Source organism: Asterias amurensis, chromosome 20 (genome assembly GCF_032118995.1).
Source record: "Asterias amurensis chromosome 20, ASM3211899v1".
NCBI classification, from domain to species: Eukaryota; Metazoa; Echinodermata; class Asteroidea; order Forcipulatida; family Asteriidae; genus Asterias; species Asterias amurensis.
This window is the reverse complement of record NC_092667.1, coordinates 14,453,628-14,465,305: the sequence shown is the minus strand read 5'-3', so window position 1 is coordinate 14,465,305 and position 11,678 is coordinate 14,453,628. Positions and strand designations below refer to the sequence as shown.

General features: G+C 40.9%; 1 protein-coding gene across 1 annotated transcript in view; it reads left to right on the top strand.

Annotated features, from left to right (window-relative positions):
- Positions 1-11,678, top strand: part of LOC139952149 (nucleolar protein 4-like) — a 79,513-nt gene that overhangs the window by 9,784 nt on the left and 58,051 nt on the right. The window contains exons 2-3 of the mRNA XM_071951132.1: positions 4,211-4,351; positions 6,231-6,503. Of these exons, the coding sequence (XP_071807233.1) occupies positions 4,211-4,351; positions 6,231-6,503 (414 nt within the window). The remainder of the gene's footprint in view (positions 1-4,210; positions 4,352-6,230; positions 6,504-11,678) is intronic.

The window sequence follows — 11,678 nt, the reverse complement described above, 5'->3', positions numbered from 1 at the left end:
TGACACAAGCATCACTCGAAATTGCACGGTGTTCCTTATACGTCGTGAACTAACACTGTACGTCGAGCGCAGTCTAGTTCGCACAGTAGAAAGAAAACCACGTAAATTCGAGGCATATTTGTGTTGATAATTTTATTCTACTTTTAAGACATCTTTCTAACCATATGTATTTTATAACAAACGGTTACAAACTCTTTATATAGACAAAACTCGCCCGATCCAAGGCAACGCGTCCCTTTAAAGAGCAGAAAGAAGAAATTATTGTATCCCAACAAATTATGCATATAATATTAGACCTGTGGAAATTTTGGCTCAATTGGTCATCGAAGTTGCAAGAGAAAAGCGAAAGAAAAACACCCTAGTTGCACAACTTTATGTGCTTTGAGATGCATAATAAATAAGTCTTTTATTATTTGAGTGAGAAATATACCTTTCTCAAAAACTATCACAATGTTTTATACTATCAACAACTCCCCCACTGCCTGCTACCAAGTAATTTTGCATGCTAACAATTATTTTGAGTAATTACTGAGAGTGTCCAGTGCCTTTAAAGATGCACTGTGCGCCTGGACAGTGAGACTACTAATATGAGAAAATGGTCTGCTCGTGCCGGATACCCGTGAGGATACAGACAATAGGTTTGATTGAACCAATTATTGCTAGCGTTGACTGTTAATGAAGAGAGGTTGAAATTGGCAATGGATGGGTGCTATGCGTCAGTGCGTCCCATGGCTGACGGTAGACCGAAGGCTAAACCATTATAAGGGGCTAGTCATCCACCTGTTGTCTTTTGAATGATGATGAGGTTTGGGGATGATGTTGATGATGATGATGTGCAGGATTAGGAGCATTGAGGTAGAGTTGGTAGGAATTACTGAAATGGGATATGTTGATGTGGCCTAGCGGTAAAGGTTACGAAGGGGCAGTGAGAGTAAAGTTGGGCAAACGCCCTGTTCAAATATTTTTTTTTTTTTCCTAATTTGGGTGGAGTTAAACCACGAAGTGCCTTGAACTTGTAAAACCAATTATATACATATTATATGTATGACTATCATTTTTGTTAGCACAATAACAAATAACCTTCGATACGTTGATCTTTAAAGCAAACACCACCATTTTTAAACAAATTGTCACCACCATGGTGTCGTCATCATAATCGTCACATGGTCATCATTCTGATCCACCACCCCAATTAAAGTCATTATTTGACGTATGTTCATGGTAAGGATGTTTTTTTTAAGGTTTGTTTACAAGGACTTGGGACAAAATCGGGACTAGGTAGAAATTATTGATATCCTTATTCACCTCTCCGTGTATTGGCGGACTGATACCATCCTAAATCGATTCCTACAGTGTGGTCAAGGTTGTCGTTAGGGTTGGTTTCTGCATGAGTCTATTGAACAACCCCATGACGTGGTAGCCATTTTGTATTTCCCCCATGCAAAATGAATGCCAGCAAACCGAGGCTGAAAGAGCAGAACAGTAAAGTGCGTTTTGGTGTAATGAGAATTGGTGTTTATTATTGCTGTTGAAGACTGGGCACACGACAAAAAATATTAGTGAGAGTTATATAGATATCATAATTATTATTATAAATTGCCATAATCAAAATCATATTAATACCAATCACTTCTATCATTGACATTAAATCACCATAATCATTCTCATAATACCTCTTCATGACAATAGATGGATTGCAATACGCGTCATTGACCGCCATTTTGATGTAAAACAATGGAAAAGCGCACGCGTACGCGACTCTCAACCAATGATAGCTCTTCACGGGTGCACAATTCATCAAAGATGGCGGCCAATTACGTGTTTTTCTGCAATCCATCTGACGCAATATACATTTACTTGAGTAACAGTGAGATTCATCATTTAACATCGGGCATTTTGTCCGGCGGGAAAACACAAAGGGCCTCCTTCGTAATTAAGGGGAAATTTTGGTTGAGATGGCCGTGTGGGCAGGCAGATGTTTTCTCACCTCTTTGGGACAAATCATTTCCGAAATCATTATCATTTTTGTGCAATTATTTGAACTGTTTTTCAATCAATCCAAGTTTAACTATCACTCGGGCCATCCCATTAAATACCATCTTCATGTGCAATCCTCCAGTCCACATATATTTTTCCCTTGTTGTTTTTATTGTTTGGTCGTATACACTTTAGAAAATTGCATTGTTTTGAGTGGTTTTACTGTGCATCAGCAGAAACAGCTTTCATGCCGATATGATTTTTACCCTCTATAATTGTAAATAACTAAATAAAATAAATAAATAAAAACTTCAGAAACAAAACATATACAATTTATGTATTAAGTTTGCGGTAACACCATGTGTTTCTAATTGCCAGGTAGATTATGTTCTTTTGAGAACTTGTCGTGCTATTACGTTCTACTACCGCGGAACAGATACACAATATTTCTAGACCTACTACTTTCAATTTTATTATTGTAAATTTCATCTTTTGGACCTACCAGTTCATCAACAACCATGAATTATAAAGGGTCATTGCTAATAAACGAAAAAACCCTCATTAATAAATCATGAACACTGCGGTGTCCCGCGCAGGACTGTGGGGGAGAAATACACACACCACTCTCGGCCTCATCGCATGGTTTAGTTCCAGCACAATGGAGGCACCGATCCGCACAGGAGCGTGGAGGAGGTTTAGTCCTGTTACCATAGCAACCGGCATCCTAGGGTAGCTCGTTCACGCGTTACATTAAAGAGCAGTGTGTGGTAGTAGAATATATAGCAAGACAAGGATTTTTCTGAAGACGAGCAGAGTATACTGTTCGAAACGTCAAGACCAAACCGGCTCTTCTCAGAGCCAGCGCTCCTCCCAAAAGATATTTTACACATGGTCGTACAGAGAAAACATGTTCTTTAACTCAGGACTACAACGAACAAAATAAAGTGAGCATGGCAATACTACAACTAGAAGTCGTTGCCATGGAGAACCAGGTTGGTAAACAAACAAATAGACAAACAAACAGATTGCTCACAATTTAAAAAAAAATCATATACACAGACAAGCAACGCTGAACAACCGACGAACAAACAACCGATCCACGAAAATTCGCGGACATTTTTCCAGACATTTTCTTAATTTTGTATAAGCTTTCCCAAAGTTAAGTTTAGCCTTTGTTATCTTGGAGCCCATACCTTATTCCTCACTTGTCCCCATGGACCACAATTCCATAGATACCTGCCTCGATTTAAAAAGCATCCCGGTCACTGATAAAACCGAAAACACTCCCAATAAAAAAACCTCGATGGTTTTGGGTCATTATCGCTACGTCGCGTATACTGCTGATGTACAACTAATTGGAAAGTCTTTATAAAAAGACAAATTTGGACTGCGACAGTGACAAATGAAGGTACGGTACGTGTAAGCCCAGTGAATTAGAGAGCGACAGGGTAGCGTAGGCAACGGTGGAGGGAACAATAGCACTCAAGTCTGACTTGTTTACCGTATTCCTTCCACTAAGGTGACTCTATTGTAGTCAGAATTTATCAGCGAGCGGGGAGAAATTTATTTTGGGCGGCGACGACCGACCGAAGAGCGGAAATAATTGTGGGGGATGCTTCGAGTTCGCCCGTGCCCGGGAGTACGGTTGGACGGTTAAGGTGGCAGGATAGAACAAAATAATATGTAGAATTGCAAAAGGGTATCTAATGAAGGGATTTTAAGGGTGGAATAAGTTCCCTTCATCACCGTTCGATGCTGCTTTATATAAAATAACAGCTTCATGAACGATGTCACATTGTGTCTTATTAATTGCTGTGTCTGAATCTATTTTTATCTTTGTTAGTCAATGACCTATTTAATACCTGCATATATCAACCTTGCCGTTTTGTTGTTGATTTTGTTAGTAGAGGTCAGCCGACGTGATTGTTGTACACGTTCTGCGTCCCATAACTGATGACGTTTTTTTTTATAAATACCTGCCTTCGATTTATTAAGTTCTATAACCAAGAGAGGGCGCTAGGTAATCAGTTGAACGCAAGCAAGTCTTCCTGTTCTGAAACTTAATAACTTATTTGGGTACATAGATTTCGTCTTTTTAACAGGATGTTAATAATTTCATCTAAACTCAAAACATGCCAGGTGTAGTGCATATTACGGAACAATTATGTCAAACAGCTCAACTGGTTTTACTCTTTTAGGCTTTTGAGGAATATTTTGCATTTTTATCTTTCAGGATTCTGACGGCACCATCGTCGACCGAGGGTTCAAAAGGGTAGCAGTGGTTGAAGACTTTTTCGATATTATCCATGACGTGCACGTGGGTACCGATGGGCGGAGTGGAAAGCATGCCGGACAGAAGAGAACATACCGGGCGGTGAGTAGGCCAGGATTCACGGTGTCACATTACTCGTAGAACATAGCATGCTGTCAAAACCAATATAACAAGGGACCGGGGGGTAAGGGTTTGTTGCCATCGTGAGCGGACGTGAATCTTTCTCCCTGTATGTGGATGTAGGAGAGAGAGAGTGTTCACAATCTGCTGATGTCATTGCCTAATTCATGTTAAATTATTATTTTTATAATAACACAGTTGTGATAAAGTGAGTTCGGTCAACCTGTAGACGTATACACATATGATTTTCATTATGGATTTATAAATATCGCACAATGAATGTTCGTGTACGTTTCTGTTCTGGATATTTGATATGTTTCAAGGGTGGTTCAACTTACTCAGACCTGGAACAGCGGAGATGAGGGACTGGAGAAGATATTACTTACCCCACCCCGTCCAACCCAACCTTAACCAATCTACCAAACCCTCACCTATCCCCGAAACAACCCTCACCCACCCCCACTAAACCCCACCCACCCCACCCAACCCTCACCCGCAACCCCACCCAACCCTCACCCGCAACCCCACCCAACCCTCACTTGCAACCCCACCAACCCGCACCCCAACCCCACCACACCTCTTCAAAAGGAAGCTGTAATCTAGTGTAAAGAGAGGCACATAACTTTATATTAAAGCACTTGGACTTTGTCAAAATGGAGCGCGAATTTGAAACCCATTTACCCAAGCCCAATACCGTTTCATTGTACACCATACATGATACATCGAAGATCAGAGGGTGTGTCCGTCACCCCCAAAAAGGTTCCTTTTTTACATAAAGGCCCCTTAATCCTCTAAAGAAATCAAAAGACTCCCATTAACACATTGAAGACACAATAGGAGGGGACACCATGCCATAGAGCACCTTACTGTCTCCTTGAGAACATTTTGGAAGTTTTTACTCTGATGACTTATTTTTCCTGTTTGTATCAAATACATGAACCATAACACTAGCTTTTTATTTATAGCTCTTCACACCGCTATTATGGGTGTGCTAAAGGCGCTCAGTATTTGTCCCTGCAAGGTATGTGAAGCTACGTGTTTGAAGTATGACACCTAGTCTTCAGAGTATCCTTAGAATACAAAAATGTGGAAGTGAAGATCCCCATAGGTAAAGACTTGGGAGACAACTTTAAACTAGGCGTAACAATGACTAATATTAGTCGGTTCCGATGTAGTAAGTTTGAAGCCTTGTGCATCTTGCCGTGTTGCAGTGTCTCATCACGGGGGCTCAGACACTTTCATGACCGGTTACGGAAATAACTCCATGGGACACTCTCTTCCTGCGATTAGTGGTCGCTTTATTGAAAACCATAAATCACACCGGACACCTGCCACTCATAATAATAGACGGCATTTTGACCGCTATAACAATCGTTGTTGGGATACAGCGGTTAAATGATGTCGATATATATAACTATTATTTCCAGAGGATGCCCTAGGCCCCACACTCCCTTTTAGAGACTTGTCAAATCTGTGAAACTTTCAATAAAAGTTCTTGAGGTGTCCGTAAAACGAAAACGTAATGGTACCTGTGATATTTAAATCAAGAAAAGAAGCGACTGTGTAAAACTCGTTGAATAGACGCTTTGAACTATGGATATAAGAGTCATAGCCCAAAAAGCGGGGTAAATAGTTTTGTTCATAGTAATTATGAGGCATTACGATATTCATAAGAATACATGACTGAAACAAAGACAATGCTATACAATGACGTCCCTTCCTTTTTGTGTCAAAACTAAAGGAAAGGAGCCTAATCTATTAAAAGGTTCCGACTCGCCTCGTCATACAAATATTTTGACTAAAAGAAAATAGTTTGACTGAGAGAAACTTATTTCTTTTTACATTCTCCAATCCCGTGTAGATTGCCGAGACCTACGCCTTCTTACCCCGTGAGGCAGTGACTCGCTTCCTCATGAACTGCAATGAGTGTCAGAAGAGAATGCACCTCTCGCCAAATCTCGCCACGCCTCACGAGGGGAATGGTCACGTGACCGAGGAGGGGCCCCAGAATAACAACGGTTGCACAGGGAGGGGAGCAGACGATGAGAGCAATAATATTGATTATAATCTGCCAATAACAACAACGTACCTTAATCAGCTGAGAAATATGCGACTTGCTAACAACAACAATGGGGTAAGTATAATTTATAACATTCCTTTGTTAACTTTCAAAGCTCAAACACTCTTATTTATCTGAACTTTTTCACCATTATTCCCCCTTAACGATCATCTCAACAGTCATTACTTACCACAACTACAGGAGCTTCTTTCATTGCTTTATGGTCAAAGATCATTCTCTTACGCTGCTCCATTTCTTTGGAATAGTCTTCCTGTGAATATTCGCCTGGCTAGTTCTTTACACTTCTATAATTCATTTGTTTGAAGTTGCTTATTTTTCATCTACTTATTTGTCATCTCCCACTCATTGTAAATTTCATTGTTCTCTTAATGCGCTTACAGGCTTTTGCATTAGGCACTTTACATATTACTTTCTTAATATTATTAGTAAGTAAAGTTACTTGACAGTTTGAAGTCATCTTGTGCAGGAATTACTTACGCTATATCACCAATCGGATACATGTATTGGGGGCTTGGACTTCTGGTGCATTGCAAAACAAACGGTTTCGAACGCTTTTCAAAGACCAACTCGTCCGATCCAAGGCAACGTGTTCCTTTAAGACATGAATCTCAGGGGAAAGGGTAGGTGTGACTTCCTTGGACTGGGAATTCCTGCTGAGAAATTGAGAATATCTCCTCAAGCTGTTTTACGTTCATAAATTCTTAAACTTGTCGATTTGAGACTAGATTTAGTATCATCTTGAGATGAATAAATCTATTAACATGAATTGACCGGACGGAGAAACCAGTGAGTGGGATTTGACATTTTTGTCATTTGTTTTCCTTTTACCGGCCATTCTGTATAATGGTCAGATAATAAATCTTAATTATTATAGGAGTTGAAATCACAGCAAGTTTTACTTCAGGATAGGTTTGTGATACCGCCCTGAGAGTGTTCTGAAAGAATCGACAGTTGACAATTCAACGTTTCGATCAGTATGCTCATGAGTGCTTCAAGTTTTCCGGGTTTTTTTTTTAGACACAGCACACCGCTGCGTCCAAACTTTCGAAAAAATGTCAATACTCCTTTCTACGAAGTTTGTAAAACTGATTTGTCACAAAGAGCAAGATTGTATTACAAGAAAGGAAGAACAGTTTGAACTAAGTTGTCAAGCAGGGTTTTAATCAGGTTCACTGAAATTGCTAAACTCGACTCGCAGGATATCATTTGTGTATTATACTCTTTTTTGTAGCAACGAGAATTGAACACTGGTTGTCTGTAGGGATCAGACCTGTTTGCCACCTCGAGCTCAGTATAAAACAAGCTATAGTCGGTCTCTAAACTGCTTCTATTTTTCTACTATGCCGAAAGAGGATGTGAACTAAAGAAATGGAAAGGATGTTTGGCCACTAGGGGGCGTTTTGACCCAGATTGCATTGTTTACAAGTTTTGTATACTTTACCACATTGAAAAACATTTCCTGACCACCACCCACTCAAGCGTGTCAGCCAATAGTCTTAAAGTCTCATTACAAGGGAGCATTACACTAGATCGTCTCACACTCTGTGTTATATGAGTATCGGTCAATGTGGAGTGGCAGTGTCCGTGTATCAACGACTGAATTACTTGTACTCTAGTTTGGCATTGTAGCACGGTAAATGGAGTTCTTGTAGTCTCATCTCAAGCGGTTGAATCTCTTTTCATTTGGTCTGACAGCTGAGCCGTAGCCTCTTTAGCAGTCGTTGCCTCTTTTAATGACACAGAACCGACTTCAATTGGGTCCGTGTAGTCTCCGTCTCAATCGCACAGTCTAGTCTGTAGTCTTCTTACAAGCCACTTACTTGTTTCACACTGTGTCCTCAAAGCCTCCTTAACTCGTCGCCTCTGCGTGACAGCAATGTCTGGCAATTCAGTCAGCGTAGCCTTCTAACGTGCCGCAAAGTCATATATTATTCAATCGCGGTAATATCCGTATGCATTAGTCTCCTCATGAAAAACTGAATATCCTCTTTTTAATACCAAACTATAAACCCACGAGTGGTATTTGCCCAGCACCCCACCTACACCTATCCCTTGAGAACGAGCTCACCCGGAGACGTACACTCACCCATTGGGGGTTGTTTTGTCTAGTCCATGGTGGGGTCAAAGGTCACTGAGTGAGACGCCATCTTGCTCCCTTGACTCACTGGGTCATAGTGCGAGTGGTATCTGCCCCCAGCACCACACCCTCACCTTTCCCCTGAGAACGAGTTCCCAGGAGACTGGACCATACTGGACTCACCCCATGGGGGGCTTCTGTGTCTAGTCCATGGTGTGGTCAAAGGTCACAGAATGACACACACCATCTTGCTCAAGGCTGTCAGAGAATACACCGAGGATGGTTGGATCGAGGGTGGGTTCGTCATGGGTGGACATCCATCAATCCACCCGGTCCTTAATTGCTTTGGACAGCATTCACGGGGAAAAATCAAAGGTGGGTTGACGAATCAGCTCTGAGTAAGAAAAAAGACACCGTCCTTAAGTTATACCTGAAGGAAGCCCGAAGTGTATCCGTTTTATGGTTTTTTTGAGTTTGAGACAAGGAAATGAATGGTCAATCGGGATCGGGATGGAGGCTAAACTCAGATGGGGAAGCAGGCTTCATGGTTCAAGGTTGTTCAAAAGTCGGAGAAGATGATTTTTTAACATGATCTTTCTGGTGGCTCAATGTTAGATCGTTCTCATTTGCTCTTATCCTTAAAGTCAGTGGACACTATTGGCAGTCACTCAAAATAGTTATTATCATAAAACCTTATTTGGTATATGAGTAATGGTGAGCTGTTGGTAGTATAAAACATCGTAAGAAACGGCTCCCTCTGAAGTGAAAGAAGTAATTTTACACGAATTTGATTTCAAGACCTTAGATTTAGAATTTTTGAGGTCTCGAAATCAAGCATCTGAAATCATACAACTTCGTGTGACAAGGGTGTTTTGTCTTTCATTATAATCTTGCGACTTCGACGACCAATTGAGCTCAAATTTTCACAGCCTTGTTATTTTATGCATATGTTGAGATACACCAAGTGAGAAGACTGGTCTATGACAATTACCAATAGTGTCCAGTGTCTTTAATATAAATGTATTGAAACAGATTTTTAGGTCTTTGGCTTTGAACATTTGTGAACATTCAAAATGTTCTATCTCCAATGTGATGCGGTTACAATTTTCTCCTTCAACATTACGGGCCTTTGTCGTTGCCGGAATGTTCTCTGTTTTCTGTTTTACCTGTCGTTTTGAGAGTGTTTCAATGTTTGGGTACAGGGTCATGAGCAATAATTGGTTTTCGCAATACGCCTAGGCACGACAGGGTAATTGAATAATCGTTGACATTAATTTTAACCCATCAGTTTGTTGATGTCAGAGGAGTTCTACTTGGTCAACATTCATAGACAGGACTTGGATTCTAAAAAATGGAGCGCCAGCCGTCAGCTCTCAAACACAGGGTTTGGAGTATTACTGCAACCGTAATGCGGAAATACACATGCCATTAGACCATATATAACCCGTGTAAATTCAGCAGCGACCTGGTACCACTGGGCAATGGCTTTTAGCTTGGAATCTTCGGGAAAGGGGTCCCTCTGTGGACAAACCCTTTTAGCGCGAAACCTTAAAGCGATAGAGACAATTTAAATATTTACTCATTTTGGTGTTTCAAATTTAGACTTGAGGTTTATATTGCCCTAGATGTGCTTCTGGTCTGTTTGTTTGCGCTTTATGAATCTCACGTTGTGTTTATTTGTATGCTTTTCTTGATTGTATATTTATGATCATTACATTGCAATGATTTGACTTGTAATAATGTGGGTTAGTCGTCATCGTTTCACCACACCCAGTCAAAAGCATGCCTGTATCGTGAAATGTAATTTGTAGTGATGTGGTTCTTAATTGTTCAACGAAGTTCCTATTAGTTCCTTTAAGTTTGTGTAATTTGAGTAATGAGGTTCTGTCATCTGCGTAATAAATATCAAAGTAAAACATTCATGATTTCTCATCCACCTAGAGCACCTTTAATCCTATCCTATTATAAACTACTTCAATATTAAATACAAAATCATCCTTTGATTGGAGTGAAGAGGGTTTCTATTGAATGTATACCAGGTCGCCACAATGTGCAAGGTATATCTAATAATTGTTCACCGTGCCTTTGTTTGGTGTGGGTCGCGATGAGACTACGAGGCGTCCCAAGGAAGGTTGACAACGGGGGAAAGGACGAAAGCACGGCGGGGCAAACTGGAGACAAACCAAAGATGGTCTTGCCATTGAAAAGCGTCAAACCTCTTGAGATTCGCGGCCTGCGCTCGGATGAGAATTCACATTCTGTTGTCTTCCTTCTTCTTTTTTTGGATGACTCTTAACCTCAAGGCCGAGAGGTTTTTAGATTTGGCTGTGATGGGATGCACATTAAGGGTGCGATCATCGATGGAAGGTGTACGGGTAGAAAATTAGATTAGACGGGGAGCAGACAAGCGAGGAGACGGGGGATGTTTATGGGGATACGCTGGGGTTAGGAGAGAGATTGCATGGTAATTGAATGGGACCTTCGGTGTGATAAGGTTGCAGCTTTTTTTTCAGACGAGAGAAATTGATGAGAAGGAATTGAGAATACATTCTCAAGGGGAAGTGACGGGGATGAAAGATTGTTACTTTGCGTGTGTAGTCCACGATGGGATATAAATGCATAAAGATGTGAGAAAGAGGAGGGGAGGGGGAGGAGGAGGAGGGGGGCTCCCTGATATAAACCAGGGAGGATGAGGACGGTATGACAGTCTAAGATGTCCAGTCAAAATAAGAAGGTTGTAATGATAGCAAAGTACACTTGTAGGAGAAAATATCCGAGTCGACGCAATGAAACATGTTGGTCCGGAAAATGTGCAGCGGTTGTTTTGTTGTGTTCGTAATGTGTTCATTTTCCAATAGGAGAAGGGGTTCCAAGTTTCAAGTCTCAACAAAAATTGTTAGACAAAAATAGGAGTCGAGCACCAAGTGCAGCAATGCAAAGGTTTTGGAATAATTTTGGCTGGTAACCGGTGTCGGTCAAGCAAGATTTGTCTGTGTTTAGCAAGTTTTTTATGCTTAAAGGCTTTTGAAATTGGGTCCTGTGTCCAAGTACAAAGCTTAGCTCATGCTTAGGTTGGAATTCTTCTATTGTTGTTGCCTGTAAAGCTCGGTATATGCCTAGCCGTTATTTGGGCTCAGGTTAGCCGGGGTTGT